At 43.8% G+C, this 22,217-nt stretch overlaps 1 protein-coding gene across 1 annotated transcript; it reads right to left on the minus strand.

The window, feature by feature from the left end:
- Positions 1-3,145: 3,145 nt before the first annotated feature.
- C1H11orf97 (chromosome 1 C11orf97 homolog) lies at positions 3,146-16,735 on the minus strand. Its single transcript, XM_060376924.1, has 4 exons — positions 16,527-16,735; positions 13,532-13,636; positions 6,471-6,596; positions 3,146-3,405 (listed from the first exon to the last, which is right to left on the minus strand). Exons 1-4 carry the CDS (start codon positions 16,663-16,665, stop codon positions 3,401-3,403), a joined length of 375 nt encoding a protein of 124 aa, XP_060232907.1. The 5' UTR covers positions 16,666-16,735; the 3' UTR covers positions 3,146-3,400.
- Positions 16,736-22,217: the final 5,482 nt, after the last annotated feature.

Here is a 22,217-nt window from a genome sequence, read left to right on the forward strand (position 1 = left end):
ATTGGGATCAAATAAAGTTTAAGTTCCCAGGACCTTTCTGGGTAACTGACAGAATCTGAGTCACAGACTCTAGGCAAGGCTCCCCACCACAGTTGAATAACCCAACCAATGGGAACAGGATAAGTGTACCACAAAGACATATTCCTAAGCAAGTCCCCTATCCCTAAATCCTGATTTGTGGGATAATTTGACATAGATGTTTGTGGATTTTGGGCTTAAAAACTGTGACACACTGGCTTGGGTCGCCGTTCAGCTCCCAACTCTTTTCTGTGGCCCTGCTCAATCAACAGTGGCCTGAGTACAGTAAGATTTTGGCATCTGCTTAAATAATTCAAAGATGCAATCAACTCCTCGGTCTATGTTGCTGTCCTTGGTCAGCTTTTGCTGCCTAATTCAATAAAGATCTTGCTTTGCTGGACTCTTGTGTCTGCTTGGGTTGTTTTGGATTTTCAGACCCTGGCTCTACTCTGCTCCATTCTCCAAGCTACCTGACCCACAGGCTTCTCAGATAGTCTCCTGTTGCCACCGCCCACCTCACCGTAAGATTGCAGGCATTACAGATAGTATCATATCTGCTTTACACAAGTTCTAGGAGTCAAATTCAGATCTTCATGGTTTTAACCAAGTGCTTTACACACTGAGCCATCGCTGTGACCCATGTTTTGTTTTTAAATGTTTATCTAAAATGCAACACCAACATATTACATCACATTATAATTCTCAGAATCACCCATGTGCTGGATATTGAGGTGGCTTATGACATTGTTAATGGTGCTGGCAGAAAAGCCTCTGCATACTTTTGCTTGGGAAATGAGGCAGTGGCATACACACAATATTTAACTGCAAAAACAGCCTGACCCTGGAGCAGTAGGCACAGAAAGCAGGAGGCAATGCCTGGAGCTCTGGGCTTGCCAGCATTAGAGGATGGTCAGAACAGGGCAGAGCAGAGCAGGCAGCAAACCTGGGAAGTCATGGAGTTACAGTGGAGTGGCTTGTTTATTAGTGTGTGTGTAGTGAGAATGGAAATCTCTGAGCACCTCTCTAAGGTCACAGTGGGAATCCAAGTAGGAGCAGAGTGTCATTCCTCCTGGGTGACTTTAAGTTAGGAGTTATCACTGTCTTCCCTCTACATATACACACTCACAGAAGGGGGGATAGATGGTAAGTTAGACGCCTGAGATCCAGATGATTAGTCAGTGTTTCACCCTAACTCTAAGCAGTTCTTGCTGTTTCTTGCCTAAAAAGATGGAGTCTGTGGGTGTCAGCTTCTGGCTCACAGTTCTGCTTTTGAAGTGACCAGTGATGGAAGGGTTCCAGAACACGTCAGGGGCTGGACACACACCCACACCCACCCCTTGTCACACGCACACACCTCACCTCATTCAGGGTGTGCTTTAACGACATGGAAAATTTTGTACTAAGACTGGAAAAGTTTGGAACTTGCCTCAAGACACTGTTGTAGAGTGAGTGTTTTTAAGCAGGGGCAAGACATACCAGTGAGCAAATCTCTGTTCGCACATTCCATTAGAAACAGATCTGAACTTGAGAATGGGGAACTGAGTGGGCTTACACTCCAGAGGAGGGAGGACACAACAGCTCAAACTGAAAAACAAGGAGACAGACTATTTACTGTTAGGTATGCCACAGCTGATACGAGGCTTAAAGAACTGTTGAAGTCCAAATACCCAGCAAACAGACTAATCCATGAATAAATTAGGTGCAGTTTGTTGTCGTTTTCAGAGTTTTCCCTCTGTAGCTGGGCTGACCTAGAACTCGCTGTACAGCCTAAGCTAGCCTCAAACTCTTGGCAATTCTCCTGTCTTCGCCCCACCCCCTGGTACTAAGATTACAGGCTAGAGTAACTACGTCCAGCTTTATGTGCACTTTTGTGTAATTATTCAAAGTACATAAATGAATTGGAAGTTAAATGTTGTTATATTAGGTAGGAAAATAAATGTACAAACTGTACAGCAGTGGTTCTCAACCTTCCTAGTGCCCCAACCCTTTAATATAGTTCCTCAGGTTGTGGTGACCCCCAACCATAAAATTATCCCATTGTGACTTCATAGCTGTAATTTTGCTACAGTTGTGATCATAACGTAAATGCCCGAGTTTTTCCATAGCCTTAGGCGACCCCCGTGGGAGGGTTGTTCAACCTCCAAGGGGTTACGACCCACAGTTTGAGAACTGCTACAGTAGAGCATGATGTCAAACAAGAAAGAGAAGCATTGAAGAAAATGAATAAAATATATCAATGTGCTTTTTGTGACTCTGGGAGATTAAATCAAAATATTTTTCTTTGTTTTTTTGTTGTTGTTTTTGTTGTTTCCGATACTTTCATGTAGCACACACTGTCCTCAAACGCACTTTGTAGTCAAAGATGACCTTTAACTTCGGATCCTCCTGCCTCTACCTCTCGTGTGCTGAACACAGTATGTACCACAAACCGAGGGTTTCAGTCATACGAGGCAAGGACTCTACCTACCAAGTTACATCCGGGCCCTTCTTTGCATTTCATTTTTTAATTTTTGGGGATTTGTTTTGATTTTATGTGTGCAGATGTTATACCGGCACACGTGTTTGGTACCACATGCTTGTAGTGGCCACAGAGGCCAGAGGGAGGCATCTGGTTTTCTGGAACTGGATTATAGGTAGTTGTGATCCACTGTGTGAGTGTCGGGTGCTCTGTAAGAGCAGCAAGCACTCTCAGTGGCTAAGCTGTTTCTCCAGCGCCCTCTCACATCTCCTTATCTTCCAGTTTGTCCACAGCATGTGTATGTTTCTGCGAAATGGGTGAAAGAGTTTTTCTCTTGCTAACCTCTTTTTAAACTCACAAGAATTATCTATCTATAATCTATATTATATGTTATCTCAGAATTATATACCCAATATATACATATGCACACACACAGATAGATAGATAGATAGATAGATAGATGGGGGGGGGGTGAGAGAACACCTGGCTCCTTACCATTTAGCAAGGAAATGTATTCAGCAGGTATTAGGCATTCTGTTCTGTGTCACCCATGTCTCAATCACCCTCTATACCAAACAGGAAATGGGCTAGCCAATTACATTATAGGTTAAGTTTCAATTTTATAATGTTTAACTTGAAATGAAGAAGAGCTATGTCTTTGTTTGATACATTTAATAGAATAAGCTGAACAGAAACCTAACACACCACAACTGTGAAAACTAAAAAACAAGTATATTTTTCTTAGCATATATATATATATTCCCAATAGTATTTCATGACTTTGGATTGATTTATATATCAGGATTACAGACTAAACAACATTTCCCCCCCATACATCTTAAGTTGAGAAACAAGCTTGGGTTTCTTCTGTCTTTGAACATTAGAAGAATGAAAGTTCCATCTCTGTGGAAGGATGTGTTCATCTTATCCTAGAGTGAGAAAAAGAATATGTAAGCAAATGTGTTTTATTCGGGGAGATGATCTTTAATCCTAGCCACATTTCAACCTAACTTTGGAGTCATCTTGCTCATGGTAGCTCACTTGCAGAGCAGAATACGAAAGCCACACACTTCCTTATGACCCGGGAGCCACAGTTCAAACCCTGAGCCAGCCCCCAGCTGCTGGAGTGTGGTTCTGGGTAGTGTCAGCATCACTCAGGTCATGGCTTGAAATAGCCTCGGACTCCAAATAAAGCAGAATCTGAGTTGTACTTCATGGGCATGGTCAAGCTTAGTGGTGGCTAAATGATTTTTCTTCTCTTTTGGTTTGTTAAAATGGTGGAGAATAAGGAATTGATGAGAGCAAATGAATAAACCCAGTGATGTGAGGACAATCCATGCTGTGTAGTCACTAAATCAGGCTTTAAACTCAGTGAATAGCCACGACTGGGAGAGAGTCACACTATCTCTTTCTCTCTCTCGTTCTCTCTGTCTCTCTCTGTCTCTGTCTCTGTCTCTCTCTCACACACAGAGAGAGAGAGAGACAGAGACAGAGACAGAGAGAGATACAGAGACAGAGAGAGATACAGAGACAGAGAGAGACAGAGAGAGCAGAGGTTCTTGAAACAGAAAACTCTTCAAAAGTGTGACAAGGTCCAGGATCCATTTAAAACCTATGCATGATTTTATAATTCAATAAAGAGGTTCCCTTACTCCCTGCATACCTTCTCTATTCTGTTCAGTATAGTAGAGAAACCCACACACTTCTGTGGAGAGAGAGAGCTGTGCTTAGCAGCAATAGATTCTTTGGCTCCTTCAGCTGTGGGTGGTTCTCATGACAAACTATAATACTGAGCCACACCATGGTGAGAGAGATACTGTCCCGCTCTTCATTGAGCTGGTGTGTGTGTGTGCGTAATGGAGGCCAGGGGTCAGTGTAAGTGCTTCTTGGTTGTCCCCACCTTATTCTTTCAGTCAGGGTCTCTCACTGACCTTGGGGCTCATTGATTTGGTAGGCTGGTTGGCCAGTGAGCTCCAGAGATCCTCCTGGCTTAGCCTATTCAGCTAGGGTCACAGGATAAATCAGGCTTACTAAAAGCACTGATTTCTCTGTAGGTTGTAAATGTAAATGTCCTCACTCTCAGATTCTAATGCTGCCTTGCCACAGTCCTGGCATTTGTGCCTGGTTAGCCACAACCATGTGATTTGGCTGGCTCCATCCGATTCCCTAGCAGTGACCAGGATCTCTTGTCATGATGGCCAGTGGTTAAGGTACAGGCTTGGAAGCCAGATGGGCATAGGCTGGTAATTTCCACTACACGACCTCTCAGACCAGGAATCATAATGTCCTTCCTATCACCAAATTATCTTACCTGAAAGTGGAAGATAACCATCTTCCGCTTTCGATCAGGTGGGCTACCCAGCTGGGTAAAAGGCTTGCTGCCCTGCCTTGCATGTGGTAAATAATGGCAACTGCTTTGTTATTCCCAGCCCATGCTCCATGGCTCCGTGGCTGAGTCCTGTTGTGTTTTGTCCTTTGATCTATCTGTGTGTCTATGCTTCGTGGCTGCATCATCCATATCTCGCAGGCCCATCCCCAGCCTCCTCTTCCGTGGTACTTGTGTTGTGCCCACTTGTTGCTTAGGGTCAGTAGACCCGGTTTCTGGGCTCTGAGCATCCGAGCACCTCATAGCTGAGGGCATGGGCTCCCCAGATGGGCTGCCTGGGTTCAAAGTAAGCACTTGCATGCAACAGCTAAGTAGCACTGGGTAAATTTGTCAGCCTTTCTGTGCCTCGGCGTCTTCATCTGAAAAATGGATTGTGCCTATTCCTTGTGGCTGGTGTAATTCTTTTTTTTTTTTTTTTTTAATATTAGTTACAGTTTGTTAACTTTGTATTCCTGCTGTATCCCGCTCCCTATTTCCCTCCCAATCCCACCCTCCCTCCCTCATCTCCTCCCTGCCCCTCTCCAAGTCCACTGATAGGGGAGAACCTCCTCCCCTTTCATCTGACCCCCGTTTATCAGGTGTCTTCAGGACTGGCTGCAAAGTCCTCCTCTGTGGCCTAGCAGGGCTGCTCCTCCCTCGGGGGGGGGGTTGTAATTCTTAAATAGAATAATGTGTTAAGAATCTGAAACAATTAGTGCTTTTAGAATTTGCTGAGGTGATTCATATCCTGGTTAAGAACACATATGCTGGGGCTGACTCAGTGATTAAGAGCATGTACTGCTCTATCAGAGGACCAAAGTCTAGACCCCAGCATCTACACCATAACATGCCCTTAACTCAAGCTCTGAAAGATCTAATCCTCTGACCTCTGACCTCTGTGGGCACTGAGCAAACACATACACATATTAACAAAAGTATCTTTGAAAAGAAAGAAAAGGGGAGAGGCGGGAGTGGGGACACCCATGCTTGGCTTCTGTGTGCCGCTGTTTTTTTCACACAGATCCACCTCCCAGCTGCAGAGTGATGGTCAGGACTCGTGTACCAGTGTGTCCCTACGTTGTCTGCACATTGCTCTTAGGTCAAGACCTCTGTCTCCTTCCCACGTCCTGCTAAAAATATTATGACAGACCCTGAGACAGTAAGGAATGAGGAATGCCTCTCTCTAAGCTTTTGTTTTCTGAGGAGTACTCGTCACACAGTGACCCATGTACCTAGAATAGGTGAAACTAAGGGATCCGTGCTGAGTCCCTCCTTAATTCCCTCTCCTCTCTTTCGTCACCCATGTAGAAGAAAGGAATCCACATGATTTCTCCCCCAGAGCCTGCCAAGTGCAAGAAACTCTTGTGTATTAGAAGTAAAGAGTCTAAGTCTAGGTATGAACTTCCCTGGTGTCTGTAGAAGTATGCTCCTTAGCCAAACTGTTTGAGTCCCAGGATGACAAAGTGGACAAGTAAAATGTGACAGACAGAAGCAAGGGGGGCATTGGGGGTAGGGGTGGGGGTTGTTGGCCTTTGACTGAGGTTCTTAAGGGTGTGCCACTTGTTTGTAAACTGTGGAACTCCCTCAGGGTACCTGTGGGGGGTGGGGTCAAGGGTGCAGGGGTCTTACTTCTCAGCCCTCCATGTCTTGAGTAGTACTTGGCTTGTGGGAGTGAACTGTTTCTGCTTTGCTGTCCTGGCATCATGCCTCCCACAGGGAGATTCCGTTTAATGCTCCAAATTCCATCCAAGGCCACTGTGAACATTTGAAAAACAAGACAGCGATACTGAGTAGGGTATTTTCTTCCTAGTACAGAGTGTTTTACAAGTATTTTCCTTGGTGATCGTGTGCTTTGGGTAATTGTTAATTGGGTAAAGGTTTATTTGACTTAACTGATCAAGTTCCACTAGGTCTTTGTCATCTATTTAATCTTTAACACATTTCATGCATTCAGCTATGGAATTAAAACACCATATGCTTTTATGTTTGAGTCTCTACAAAGACATGAAAAGTCAGTACAGTAAACAAATGTTGAAAAACAAGAGGATCAAGAATAAATAAAACAAATTCTGTATATTATTCAACTTTCCATATGATTCTAACTTAATTTCTTCAATAAGTGGACATATTTCCATGGATGAAAGACCATTCAGAAGACTTAAGAGTCTCTTAAAAGCCATGAGCCAGGAGTGGCTTACTGTCACCATGAAAGATCCATGACAAACTCACTGGATCCCCCTGTTCTGGTGCTGAACACGTGGATAGTGGTGTTTGCACTGGCAAATGGCAGGTCTGGAATCTTGTAAAGGATGTCTGCACAGCAGCATGTCTAAGTGTTGCTTACGCTTTTTACCCAGAGCTCCACCATGTTGTAACATCATCTCTTTAGATATTTCTTTAACTTCGGTGCTGGCTAGTTTTATGTCAGTGTGACACAAGCTACTCCTTTGGAAGAGGAACCTCAACTGAGAAAATGTCGCACTAGGTTGGCCTGCGGGCAAGCCTGGGGGGCATTTTCTGGATTGATGATTAGATGAGGGAGGGCCCAGCTCACTGTGCGTGGTGCCAAACTTGAGCAGGTGGCTCTGGGGTGTGTAAGAAAGCACGCTGAGCAAGCCAGGAAGCAGCGTCCCCCCAAGGCATCTGCATCAGTTTCTGTCTTGACTTCCCTCCAGTGATGAAGTGTGACCTGAGAGTGATAACCCGAAATAAACCCTCTCCTCTCCAGGTTGCTTTGGTCATGGAGCTTATCACAGCAATAGTAACCCTGACTAAGCGACATTTTAATCACAAAGAAAAGCACAACCCATGCTGACTGAGTTAATGAACGCATTCAGTCAGCTGAGTGAGTTCACTAACTCAGTCAGCTGCTATGATGTGCTCTGATTCTGAGCATGTGATTTTTATCAGTGAATACTCTCAACAGACACAGGGCTTCCTACCCAACAGCAGTCTCACTGATGTTCTCATGATGCTCGGTCCCTCCCTAAAAGATTCCACAGCAAGCAATGTCCAGCCAGGAAGGAGCACAGTCCCCTGGCTCAAAGCAGAGTGGAGCTTCAGTCTCAGCCCTCCTATCACTAACTGTGAGACCCTGGGCAAGTTGTTCTAAACCCACTGTATCTATTTCCTTGGATTTGAAATGGGGATAATACCATTATCTTCTGGGATGTGGATGGGATGCAGATGGAGCACTGTGTTTAATAATGGTTCACAAGGACAGCGATTTTACTGTCCAAGGGTGAACTCGGCCAAGCTCTCTCTCACCAGTTGGGAGGTGAGTAGCTGCAGCTGCCCATCAAGATGAGTGTCATCCTTTTTCTAGGTCCTTCAGGGAAGGCTTCACAAGCTCCTTCTGCCAAGATCCTACAAAATTGAAGCTGTTCTTTGAATCTAACCTAAATCTTTGCCTCCCATTCAAGCCAGTCTCCTCTTCTGTCCTATCTAGAGAGACAAAGGTCACCTTCCTCTGAGAAGAGGCTCTCACATGCTGGTGATCATAAGCATTTACCCCACAATTCCTGTGAAGACAGCCTGTGAGAGACCAATAAAATAGCTGTAGGTTTGCCCTGGGCCATGGGAAGATGTAGGAGGTAGAAAGCAGTTTAAGATCTAGAGCAGGGCTCTGCAGACCTGGATAAGAGCTGCATCAAGCAACTTTGGCTATCCTCTTTTGATACAATTACAGGAGTGCTAAAGGTTATAACTGAACAGGAAAACACTCAAAATATATGTGCAGATGCTAAGAAGTGTTAAAAACCTAAAAGCAAAATACAATTGTGTGTAAGTGTTTACTGCTTTCAAAGAAGAAGATTGATATGGAAACTGTTAATAACGCTGTTTATTTGATGTGGTATTTGGGGTAAAGGAGTTACCAGCGCTGAGATACTGAAGTAGAACAAAAGAGGCACCGAAGTCCTCTGAGACAGCTGCTCTTTGGGGCAAGTGACCTCCCTGGGCTCTAGACATGTGCCTCTAAGCAGCAGGCAGAAGGACAAGACAGAGTCAGCAAGGGCTCAGAACTTGCATACCTGGCCAGGAAGGGGAAAGAGCAGTGGGCACAAAAGACTCAAATCCTGTCCTTGAACCTTCTAGAGATTCTCTTCTTTCCTTGCACCCATGACCATTTCTATTCAAAGACCTTTTTTTGTGGATTTTTATTCTAAATTTAAAAGTTACAAACCCATGCATGCTTCCCACCACTTAGAGATTCTAGCCAGTGCCTCAGGTTGATCTCACAGGGAAGTCAAACTTATCTTTTAAAATATGTTTTGTTTTGTTTTGTTTTTTCCTGCTTGGCTGTCTGTGGACTGGGCGATGAAGGAGAGGGCTTGAAAGGCTGGTTTTGAGCCACGTTCCTATACCGCCCTGTGTAAACATGCTCATAGGTTTGACCAGGGGAAGGAAAACTTCAAGAGATTTTAATTTCTGCTCAGTGACTCATAGATTCTTGACCTTCCAGCTGGCATCTAATAATCCCCCTATACATTGTAGACACTCAGATGTGACAGTATTGGTTTTTGTTGTTGTTGTTGTTGTTTGGAGGGGATGGGCAAGTGCTCTATGACTGAGTTATATGCCCAGCCCCCTTTCTGGGTTCTTTAAGACAAGGTCTAATATAACCCCAGCTTGGCCTCAAACCCTCTGTGTAGCCAAGGATGACTTTGAACTCCTGATTATCCCTACATCCACTCAAGTGTTTGAATTGCAGGTCTGGGACTGACATTTTAATGTTGACAACTGGTTCTGATAAAGTATCTACTATAGAGGAAACACGTGTATTTAAAGGGTGAACTTGACATTTGGCCACTGTTTTGGAAAACTTGCTTCAAACTACGCCTTATTAGATGATGGCTGCCTGGAGAGGGAGGCATTTTTTGGAGTGACCCTGTCGTTTGGTGGATACTGACGCAGGGGAAGGAGTAAACTGGCCAGGTGAGGTGGGGTCGGATGGGAGGAGTTTTTTCCTAGACTCACTGATCCTGAGTGCTTAAGGGACATCCAGGATAGAATCTGCCTAGAGACACAAATTTCAGGAGTGTCCTAGTGAGGTCACAGTGGAGGAACTCAGAGAGCGCTAGTGGGACGAGATTAAAAGATGGCGGCTATCATCCTGGCCATCTTGCATGTTGGGCAAGGTTGGTGACAAAGGGTTCTTAAGGAACAAAAGAAAAGGGTGTTCCAGGGAGAAAGCTGGGATAGCCCAGTTCCGTGGGAGTCTGGGGAAGAACCATCAGGCACATTAAACATTGAACTCTCGAGCCAGGGAAGAGTGGCTCAAACCCCATAGGGCTTGGCTCTATGTCACCAGACACCATCCTGAGTAGGAAGTCAATGGGGTTGGGGTCAGACTTAAATGTGGTGTCTGAGTCTGCTCCTTACTGTGTAATCCTAAATGGCCTAGAAATCTCTCAGAACCCCAGGGAGCAGGCGAGTGTGTGTGACTTATTCTGGAGTTTGCTTGTTTCAGTTTTTCTGTACTACAGGTTGGCCTTGAACTTGTTGCCAAAGAAAACCTTCAACGTCCTGATCCTCCTGCCTCTCCCTCCCAAGTGATGGAATTTAATTTAAAACAATGAGAAGACACTGTAGAGGTTTGAGTGTGGCCATGTGATCACTCTTGTAGACCATTTTGGTTTCTGTGTAGAGAACAGACCTAGGAGGCCACAGAGGAAGCAGCTGAAAGCTCTGTTGCTGAGCTTGAGAGAGGAGAGGTGGAGATGGTCAAGGGTCCAGCTGTGGAAACTTAGGGCTCTTCCACACACGGAGTCAGCAAGCTTAGCTAGTGGTCTGGAATGGAGCCTAAGGACCTGACTTCTATATGTTGCCCTAATCATGTAAATGGAATGTGTGCTACTTCTTGACTTGGGGAAGACCCTTCAAGAATGGGTTTTAAAAGGTCTTGGGGCAGAATTAGAGCTCTCTTTGGGATGGTCTAGCTTAGGGAGGTTGACCACATGACCATTGGGAAGGCAGCTGTGCCCATCACCATACCACTAGTGCAACCAGACACCCATTTGGAAAGGCAAGTAGGCTCTGAGGTTTGAGGAGGGAAAGTAAAAGCTAGCATTTCGGAGCCATGTTTAATAGGGGGAGAAAAGGACCTGAATGCTGGAAGTTTAGTCCCAATGTTTGGGAGGCAGGTGGGTCTCTCTGAGTTTGAGGCCAGCCTGGACTACAAAGTTCCAGGACAGCCAGGGAGTCATAGAATGACCCTGTCTTAAAAAAGGGCGGGGGAGAGGATGAGTTATCCATATTTTGGAGGCCAGGTAGTGGAGCAGAAGTAGGGAAGAAAAGGTGGCAAAGAGATAGAAGCAGAGCCAGGGAACTGGAGCGTGATGGCCTTGAGGCCACATTGAAGCTTTCAGAGGGGAAAAGAAGTAGATACTCCTCAGATGCCAATGAGAACATGATGGGAATCACAGCTTTGACTTTCAAGAGGAATGCTATTTGCAATCTGGATATGTTTCCAAACTCGTGGGGACCAAAGTGTCACAACAGGGAAGAGAGAGGAGCAAAGGACCAATAAAGACACAGAAGCAAGCTGCCACACGCACTATCTCTTAGCATCTGCAGACAGCACTACTGCACACTTGAAAGCTGTAGACAGAGTGTGCGTGTGATCACAGGCTGGATTCAATAATGTGTGTCTTCTGGAAGGAGGAGCTGCAGCTGTCATCAGGTATTCAAAGAATAGTGTGTCCCCACACGCCCTGCTAAGAGGTCTAATGGCTAGGTAGGGGCTGCCCTGACTGCAGCGAGGCAGGAGGAGTTTAACCCTCTCTCTGGATACTAGTTATCTATTCTGGAGGAGCCCTTTAAAGCACAAGCTAATTTAGAACGAGAGTTTTCTAGGCGAAATGGTACCTTTGTGCGCCCTCTGGTGGATCTTATAAAAATGCAGCCCAGGTAGCTGCATACTAAGTGATTATTTGAAAATACTTACAAAAATGAACGTTTATTTCATATTCTCTCAGGCTGTCTCACAGTCAGATGAACTCAGTAAGAATTACACAACACTCATTTCCTCCTTATAGAAATGTTATTCCTCCTTATAGAACTTCTATGTGGTTCTTCAAAACAAGAAAGCTGAATGTAAACTATTATAATAATTTTGAAAAAAAGATGCTTAACCACCCAGAACATAGTGCACGTAGGTCATTCCACATCTATTCACAGCATGTCGTGTACATTTGAGGCTTTTTTTGAAGGTGCTGTGTGTCATTGGTGATGCAGTACCAACACCCATGGCTGCTTAGCAATGTGGAGTAGGCTGGAATCTGGATCATGTGACTTGCCACTGTCAGTATCTCTTATCAGAAACTTCTAGGGGGCCTGGGTTCCACCTTCCCAGAACAGTCAGTCCCCTCCTCCCCAAGAAGATGGCCAGTTCTCTGAAACACTGGAGTCCCGGGTTTGTTTCTCTTATTTATTTTATTTTTTAAATCAGTATTGTGTGTAGGCATGATGTTCGGGGAGGGGGGGGATGCATTGCTGTAGCATGAGTGTGGAGGGCAGGGCTTTGTGAAGTCAGTCCTTTCTTTCCACCTTTATAAGGTGTGATGGTTAGTCCTGTCAACGTTACACAACCTAGACTCAACCTAGGGCGAGTCTCAGTGAGGGATTGTCAAAATCAGGTCGACCTGTGGCCATGTTGGCGGGGGATCGTCTTGATTGTGCTGATTGATGTGCAAAGAGCCAGTCGCACACTGGGCGGCAGCGTCCCCTGGGCTTGGGGTCCTAGACTGAAATCAGAGTACAGAGGGCAAGCTCAGCAGTGGGCACACGTGTACGTGCTTTCTTTCTCTGCTTTTGACTGTGGCTGTGTCTAGCTGCTTCCTGCCTTGATGTCCCTGCCATAATGGACTGGGACCTGGAATTATGAATTAAGTAATTGTGAATTCCACTGGAGTCGCTTTGTCAGGGTGTTGCACACCAGCAACATGGATGAAATTTAGGACCCGTAGGTGCCAGAGATTGAACTCAGGACAAGAGGCTTTCTGTCAGAGCAGGTACTTTACCCCATGAGCCATCTTGCTTACCTAGTTATTTCTTCTAGCAAATTCGGGAGCCCAGCAGCATTGTAATGACAGCCTGGTTATTTGAAAGCTGGGAAATATTCTCCTAGTGATCAGTTGCTGAAAAGAAATCACGGGTACAAAGGGCCAGTCATCTTAGACTGATTTCTGGAAGAAAGCATGGGCATCCTGAGAGCTATCAGTGCCCAGTTGTGCCACTCATGTGCTGTGATTTTATTTTCTACGGGATTCGTGGGTGATCTGACCTCAGTGGCTCACATCCTGCCAGAACTGTGGTTGGTGGGGAGGGTCTCTGTACTAGGAGCACCAGTCACCTGGGAACTTGGTAGTCTAGACACCCAGGCCACACTGATAAATCTGAAGATGTTGCTGTGTGTCCCAGGAGTGGGAAAACGTTCTACTTACTATTAAATAGAAAACACCATCCTACATTATGGACAGCAAAGCATGTGTTGAAGATTTAGTTCATTTTCCTCTACGTGTAGAGGTATATTTGGACATAGGCAAAAAAAAAAAAAAAGTTCTAAGATTTCTCAGGAACTTGCTTCACTTGATGATTATCATTTCATTACAGATAAAATAATCATCCTGCCATCAAATAGATAGTTTCACATTCACTTAGCAAACATACTTTCTTATGGCTGAGGTTACCTGTGGGTGGGCTTTTCACGTGGCACTCATCCCTCTTGATAGAGAGCTCTTCTTCCAAAACCTCCTTGATTCTCTTATGGGGCTCACAGTATAAAAACGTCTTCCCTGGAAAGGCATTCACAATGGGTTTATCACTAAGTCTGCCACCTTCTAGTCATTATTCCTATACAAATAACATTCCTTAAAAGTGCCATGCCATTCCTTGGAAGTGGTGGATGGCCTGCCCTGTAGGCTCTCCCTTGAGATGATCTCTTTCGCCACAACTTCTGGTTTCGGAGGATTTCATTTTTTCCCGTAATTCCCGAGCATGCTGGCTAAGCTCCAGGATTCTCTTTTAAGTATGGTGAGGAACTACATGAAATGTATGGAGGTATAATCAGACATGTTTGGGTTCTCATTCTTGTTTCCTAAAGGTGGAGAGTCAGGTGAGTAGGAGAGTAGGAGGCAGCATTGCTTGACCTAACTGCTTTCTTTAGACTTTCTCTATAGAATCATGACCTTCATGGAAAATAACTTGGCAAGGAAGGAGGCAAAGTCTACCCTGAATGACAAAGGGAGAGCTTCTGTTCAAAGAGCAGTTTTGACAGTCTGCAGTTCGGCAGCAAGAGAATTCACAGAGGAAAGTGCTGAAGGAGAGTTGTGAAACCTTGAAAATTGGGAATGGCCAAAGACTAGTGAGGGGAAAGTCCTCAGTTAAGACAAAGCAAGAGAAGGTGGGAGGGAGAGGGACTAGAGACAGAAAAAAAAGAAAAAGACGATGGGCAGGGACACCCACACACTGCCTTTGCTCATCTGCTACATTTAAGTGTTGGTCAACAGGCAGTTACGTGCAGAGGCAAAGGGGGAGGGAAGAAAGACTGCTGTCCCTGTGTCACTCTGGGGCTTTTTTTGGAAGAGGGTTTGACAGGCTTGTTGACGTCTAGCAACAGCTGGGACTGATTTTTTTTCTTAATGCACCTAAGCACCTTACCTGTGTTTCTTTCTCTCACAGTTACCTGTGGGGTAGTATAATTGCTTATGGTTTATAATAAGAAGAGCCTGCTATGTTGGCAGATTGATCCCTGGAGCTCACTGGCCAGACAGCCAGCCATGCAGCCGGTCTAGCTTATCCTGCATGAAAACTTCAAGATCCTCAACAAAACTTGGATGGTACCTGAGGAATGACATGGGGAGTTTTCCCCTGGCCTTCATATGTACACACACACACACACACACACACACACACACACACACAGAGAGAGAGAGAGAGAGAGAGAGAGAGAGAGAGAGAGAGAGAGAGAGAGACCCACAGGATAGTAGTGATGCAGATGAATATAATGATTTGTATTTAGGAGCCAACACTAAGCAGAGGGAGCCTCTAGAAGCTCCAGCTAGTCCCCAGAGAGGCAATCAAGGACGCTCTGAGCAGCCCTGGAAGCTGCTTGCATTCCTCCTTGACCCTGTGTTTTTACCCATCATTCCTCACCAGCTGCTAAAGACACAGGAGGTTGCAGCTCCGTTAGAAATCCAGTTACAACCCCCTCAAGACTGTGTTTACTGATATGAATATTGTTTGCATATTCCATAGGCAGAGGGGTTAGAAAGGTTGCAGTGTGAAATCCTAAACCAGGTATAATTTGTGGACTTTGACTTCTGGAGATGAGAGTTGAAAGGTTTTATAAGTATTTTTTCCAGCCCTGGCTGACTTTACTGCCTTCCTTCTACACCTGGGTTTCCTGACCTGGGAAATGAGGGAGCTGGAAAAAGGATCATCATGTTTCCAAATGTACCTGTATATAAATATGTAAACATATATATACAGATATAAATGTATAGATGCCTGGGATGGGGTGAGTGGTTTCTCTCCTGCTTCTCAGAAAAGTGGAGGGATTGAACCTAGGTCCTGGAGCATTGAAGGCAAGTAGTGTAACACCAAGCTCTACCCCCAAAGTCATTATATACATTTGCCTGGGTTAGTGCAGTCACTGTCCTCTGTGGTAGGCTCCTGTCCTGTTCCCTATTTTCTCCCTCTTCTGATGTCTATCCTGTTTGTGTTTCTGAATGAGGTTTGAGCATCTTACCCAGGGTCCTCCTTCTTGCTTAGCTTCTTTAGGTGTACAGATTATATACTGTATGTCTAATATCCACTTATAAGTGAGTATATCCCATGTATGTCTTTCTGCTTCTGGGATACCTCACTCAGGATGAAGCAGCAGGGTATCAAAGCAGATGCTGAGACTCATAACCAAACTTTGGGCAGAATGCAGGGAATCTTATGAAAGGGGAGATAGAAAGACCTGAGGGGACAGGAGCTCCACAAGGAGACCAACAGAACCAAAATATCTGGGCCAGGGGTCTTTTCTGAGACTGATACTCAAACCAAGGACCATTCATGGAGATAAGCTAGAACCCCTGCACAGATGTAACCCATGGCAGCTCAGTGTCCAAGTGGGTTCTCTAGTAAGGGGAACAGAGACTGTCTCTGACGTGAACTCAGTGACAAGCTCACCTCCCTCTGAGGGGTGTGGGGCAGTGTTACCAGTCCACAGGGGAAGACAATGCAGACAGTCCTGAGAGACCTGATAGGCTAGGGTCAGATGGAAGGGGAGGAGACCCTCCCCTGTCAGTGGACTTGAGGAGGGGCATGGGAAGAGAAGAGGGAGAGAGGATGGTATTAGGAAGGGGCAAGAGAGGGAGCTACAGCTGGGATACAAAGGGAATAAGTTGTAATAAATATAAAAATATTTTTTAAAAAAGCAATGCTCTTATTAACCAACTCAACTGAGGGTGATATCCAGCCCTTGGGGCTCAGGAATCCTTGGTGAAGGGTCCCCTTCTACGTGGCCCTTGGCCTGAGGAGATCCAGAATACTTTTTGTTAGTGTCCTTACCTCCAAACAGCGGCTCTCCACCCCTCCCCCATAAACCTTCAGGGCTCCAGTCAGTTCCACCCTGGGATCTCCCAGTCTTGTCACTGGCGCCACCACCATGGTCTGAGACTCTGGAGCTAAACTCACATTGTTGGCGGGACTCTTGCGGGCCACCAGGCTCAACACGCGCGCGGCACCCCACCCCTGCGGGCCTCGGCTGCTCCCCATCGCGGCCGGCCTCCACCGCTGTGCCTGCAGCCACCACCAGCGCCTCCTGCCGCCTCATGTCACCGGGGTCTCCACGGCCCAGTGCTACCAGGCCTCTCAACTCCACCACCGGCTGCTCTGGAACTCGAGGCATCTGAGGTTGTCATAGTGACCGCAGATGCTCAGGGCCTCCAGGGCTCTGCCAACTTCCCCTAGGCCCCAGTGCGGTGCCTGCGACACCCCGCGAGCTGTCAGGAGCTGCTATTCCTTAGATACCGACCCACGAGAAGGACCCAGCTCTCTCAAGAGAGGTGCTTCAGTTGTGTGACTGAGAAACGGAGAGTCACAAAGCTTTGGAAAAGCGCCGAAGGCCACACAACTGGGGTGTGACTCAGCAAAGCTCCAAAGATTGGTCACCACGTAGATCCAGAGGTCTGAGTGCTGGGATGGCCCACAGGCCCGGGACCAGTGATTCCCAGCTGCTCACGTCTTCTTGACTAGTCATATCTGGACTTGGACATGATTCTCACCAATTCATTTTGAAAATTTGCAGTTTGGGGGCTGCACGTTACTACAGAGCTGTAGTTTACAAGGATTTTTGTGCTCATGGCCTATGTCAGCTCACAAAATCACCAGTTTAGCAGGTGACAAACCCACAGTATTGGAAAAGTAAGTCGAAAAACCGAGAGCTTGTTTGTAGCAGAGATTATCTCCATTTTTCTTTTTGCAATTATTAAAAAGTAGCATTAATTTTACAAAAGTTATTTATGCATCATCTTAAAAAATTCAACAGTTCTACAAGGCTTTTAACAAACTCAAGAGACAACCCCTTTCCCCCTCAATGTGACTACTTCTCCCCAGTGGCAACCACTTTTATTCTTGATTGATAATTTTGTTTGCAACCATTAAATCACCTCAGTGGGATAGAATAAAAACTAACCTAACCATGTATGAGCACCAGATACAATACAAAAGGGTGTGTGTGTGTGTGTGTGTGTGTGTGTGTGTGTGTGTGTACGTAGGGGTTGGGGGAGGGTGACAGAGAAGGAACTTTTGCGAGGTGACATTAGATAAATTGGATGTTCATCTGGGAAAAGCCTGAACTTTGACTCCTGATGTATGGATAGCACAAATAGAAGATTGGGATGGACCAGAATCATAAAGGCTTCTAGATGATAACTACCGAACATGTTCATGAACTTGGAGTTGGAAGCAGTTTCCTATGCAAGCAACAAAAGATTAATCATAAGAAAATGACGAGTTAGAGAACATAAAAATTAAGATAGTCTCTTGACCAAAGTCAACTATTAAGAGTGTGGGGAGTAAAGTCACTGACTAGGAAAAGACATTAGCTAAAAAATAATCAGGACCCAGATTATATAAAGAACTTCCAGCTGGATGTCGTGGTGCTCCCAGCACTTGGGGAGGCACAGGCAAGAGGATCTCTGTGAGTTTGAAGCCAGCCTGATCTACAAAATGAGTCCAGGACAGTCAAGGCTACACAGAGACAACTGGTCTCGAAAAACCAAGAGAAGGAGGAGGAGTAGGAAGAAAAGAAGAAGAAGAAGAAGAAGAAGTCCCACTGATCAGTATGAATAGTGCAGTAAGAACATGGAGAAAAATAGACAAATGGACACATGACAAAAAAGGCGATCTGAATAGCTGCCGAACACATGAGACATTGTCCCAAACCATTACTCATCAGGCCAAGCAATGGAATCTTCAAAGAGCTGTTACTTCCTGCACATCAGAGTGCTTGCTACAGCAAACAGTCACAGCATCAGTAGGTAGCAAGGTTTGGAGGGCACATTAACAACTCGGCTCTCATTCACTACTGTTGAGTATCGCATGAGCTGACCATGGAGGTGTAGGTAGGAGGATCGTTTATGTCCATCTGGGGCAACATAGTGAGAACTTGTCAAAAATAAAAGTGTAAATGTGACCAAGTTGAAGAGCCGATGATGTTTGTTTTTGCCTTTACTGAAGAGGAATCTAAGTACTTCACAGTCCGAACACGAGACACACTCTGAACTGTGGACCAGGTGCATCAAAACATGCCTTAGAGTGATCCCAGAAACACCACTCACCAGAGTCCCAAAGGCTCATGAAAAGAAAAAAAAATGGTGTATCTATTCATTATTGTGTTCTCAGACTACCACAATAAAAAAAGAGTAAACTCCTTTACGTATCAATATGAGAGAATTCCATAGATGTGATGATGTACGTAGTAAATTACGCTGATGCAGCAGAAATTAATTAGTGATGATGAAAGAGTAGTGTTTATGATTAAAGAAATACTGAGGGTGTGCAAAGCAGGCTTTAGGGACCCCCAACTATATTTTGCACTTTGATCTGAGGGTAGCTGCACAGTTTGTTCATTTTTTATAGTTCATTAAGGTTTTTAAATTTTATTGTCTATGGTATATCTCTACAGGTTAACAATTAAGTATATATTAGTTAGAAAACAAGTTTGTCTGAAATTTTAATAATAAAACAATGTGGTTTATTTGATCCAATAATCCAGTTCTTGATTCCTCTTTTCTCCAACATAAAAAACCTGGAGGTTATTTAATTTTTAGTTGCAGTAACTGTATTAATTTAGGTAGTTTATTTTATCTCTCTTCTATGGCTTTGCTCTTTTAAACTTCCATTCACCGTATGGGCATGCCACTTCAAATTCTTTCATGTATAAATTATTGGTAAAATGTATAAGATATATTATTTTAGATATTTTTTTATTCTAGAAAAACTAAAAAATGAACAATAAAAACAGGATAGTTTGTTTATTCTCTTCATAATTAAATGAAAAAGACCAGAATGCCCACCAGGTGGAGACAAAACCAAAGACCTAATCAAATAACACTCACAGATACATGCCGAAACACACACACACACACACACACACACACACAAATGCACACATACATGTACTTAGTATGAAAATATGAAGTTTCTAGCAAAAGAAACAAAAAGCTATTATATTATCAAATCTCATGATTTAATAGTATTTTAGTGACAATCTAGGTGGATATATATAACATTGTATGCTTAATTCTTTAGATTTAGCGCAGGTTTCAAGAAATCTTACCTATTTGTTTAGGTTTTGAATAATGAGTAAGTAACAGGGTGTTTTGTGCTCTTGAATTTCTTCAGAGAAGTAGATTCTGTACTCTTGTCAGCATATCAGTTCCTACAGTCCTAAGCTATTTTCCATGCCAACCAATTCTTCTTCTATTGTAAGAAGGCATCATTTAAAACTCACTGAATGTTTCCAAGTGGATTAAATTTAGGGACAGCTGGCTTCATTTTCGTCTGTCAGTTAATGGGATGCTGCTCCTTACAGGGCTTGGATTGTTTGCTTGGGATTTCAAACCAGTGAATGGGTAAAATACAATTTTTGATAGCTTGCAATATTCTAAAGGATTGTCCATAAAATATACTTCCTAAAATTTGGACAAGAGTTCATTGTGTGTCCCTACATACTATAGAAAAATAAATAATAAGATAAAATTAGTTATTCTTGGATATCTACCTTCAAAAATCATCCTCACTGAAACTGTGTGTGATGGTCTGTTCATTACCTGTAACTCCAGCACTCTGTAGGCTAAAGCAGGAGACCATGAAGTCAAGTCAGCCTGGCTATAGGGAGAATCTGTCTCACAAAACAACTAAATCAATGTAATTGCAACATGCTTGCTCTGTAAAAATAACATTCTGCAGGCTGGAGAGGTGGCTCAGAGGTTAAGAGCACTGCATGTTCTTCCAGAAGCCCTGAGTTCAATTCCCAGCAAACACATGGGAAATGGGAAGAAGTGTTCAGTGGGCATAGCATCTCATTTATGAAAATGTCTAAGTTCTAGGCGTTTGCTGGGTGGCATAGTGCCTGTGGGTTCACTGTCCTCTGCATTTGCAATTTTAAGAGAGCAAGACTTATGATAAATGTTTTCCCACAACAACAACAACAACAAAAGAAAAAAAAATCACATAGAAGAAAAATAGCATGGAATTTTATATGGAAGGAGAGATCAAATGAACACAGTTTTGGCCTAAATAAAATGCATATTTCACATGCGAATATGTGGTACACATATTGAAAATCTAGATGTAAATCATCACATTTAAAAGTAGTGGCTGGGAGAGATGGCTCAGGCATTAAGAATGCCTACTGCTCTTGCAGAGAACCAAGTTCTGTTTCCAGCACCCACATCGCTTGGCAGGTCTCAACTGCCCTCACCTTTAGGGGAGCTGACACATTCTTCTAGCCTCTCTGGGTACGTCTGCTCACATGCACACCACTCTCACTCACACATACATGCAATTAAAAGTGAAAATAAGTCCAAAAAAAATATCTAGTAGACCTTTAAAAACAAGTGCCGCGTCTCCCAGAATTTTCTATGTCCTCAGCCTACCACAAGATAGGATATGGGCGTAAATGGGTTCTGTTTTGTGTGCTGGTAGACTAACTAGCAATACACAGTCATTGTTGGCTAATATTCTGCTTTTTTTCTTTTTTTGAAAGGAGAAGCCTGTGTAAAATTCATTACAACTTTATTCAGTAATACAATAAAATTAAAGTTTCTAATGGTGCAAACTATTAAAAATCAGGATGTGTCTATAATCTTCATTGAATCAGAGAAATCAGAATTTTCTAAAAAATAAACTCATTTGACCTAAGGGATAAATTTTCTAGAGGCCAAAATTAGGAGTAGAAATATTTTCATCCAAATAACACCTAGTATTGGGCAGATCTTTTTTTTCTAATACTGTGTTTTAGCTCAGTATTTGAATGTATTTAAATGAGTCATCAATTGAATATAAGAAATCTAAAGTAGGATCAATGATTATCCAAGTTTTAAAATATATGATGGTTGTCCTAATTTCATTTCTGTTGCTATGACAAAATGTCCTGACAAAAAGCAACTTAGGAAAGAAATGTCTCATTTTTTTAAGTTTTAGTTTCTGTGTGTGTGCATGGGATCTTGTCCATGCAGTTTGGATATTTTTCTGTCATGCTCTACCTCATTTTTTGAGGCAGTCTTCCACTTAACTTGGAAATAGCCTTTTATGCTAGACTGGCTGCAGTGAGCTCCAGTGATCCTGTTGTCTCTGCCTTACTAATTGGGGTTACAGGTGTGTACCACCATGTCACCTTACCTGGCTTGTTATGCAGGTGTTGGAGATCCAAACTCAGCTCTTTTTGCATGCACAGGATACACTTTACCCTCTGAACTATCTCACCATTTCTTTTAATAACTCTCCCATGCAAGGGTGGCTGTGTGTAAAAATGGAGTTCATGGCATCTCAAAAGGTTTATGACCTTCCAGAATTCAACATAATTCTCTTAGCGTTTCCAGCCTCAGCTACAGTACATCTATCTCATAGGGATGAAATGCTGAGCACATTGTACTTACAAAGATAGAAAAGCAAAACAAACGAGATAGCAGCTTGCTTTTGGACTGTGAGAGCTATTTCTTTTATTAAGCCAATTTTGGAGCCTACAAATCTTGTTGCAGTGAGATCCACTGAAGGAAGTTATCAGATCCACAATGAGAACTACTAAGTGAAGCTGAGTTTTGAATGGAAAAGAAAAAAAGCAGAATATTAGCCAACAATGACTAAGTGAAGCTGAGT

The sequence above is a fragment of the Meriones unguiculatus genome, chromosome 1 (genome assembly GCF_030254825.1).
Source record: "Meriones unguiculatus strain TT.TT164.6M chromosome 1, Bangor_MerUng_6.1, whole genome shotgun sequence".
Classification (NCBI taxonomy): domain Eukaryota; kingdom Metazoa; phylum Chordata; class Mammalia; order Rodentia; family Muridae; genus Meriones; species Meriones unguiculatus.

Bases quoted from the DNA above. Each gene is read 5' to 3' on its own strand.
- C1H11orf97 (XM_060376924.1), bottom strand. From the start codon at position 16,665: ATGAGGCGGCAGGAGGCGCTGGTGGTGGCTGCAGGCACAGCGGTGGAG. The intron at 13,637-16,526 runs GTGAGTTTAGCT...ATGCCTTTCCAG, and splicing joins GCAAGAGTCCCGCCAACAAT to GGAAGACGTTTTTATACTGT. The intron at 6,597-13,531 runs GTAACCTCAGCC...AAATGTTCACAG, and splicing joins CGTGAAAAGCCCACCCACAG to TGGCCTTGGATGGAATTTGG.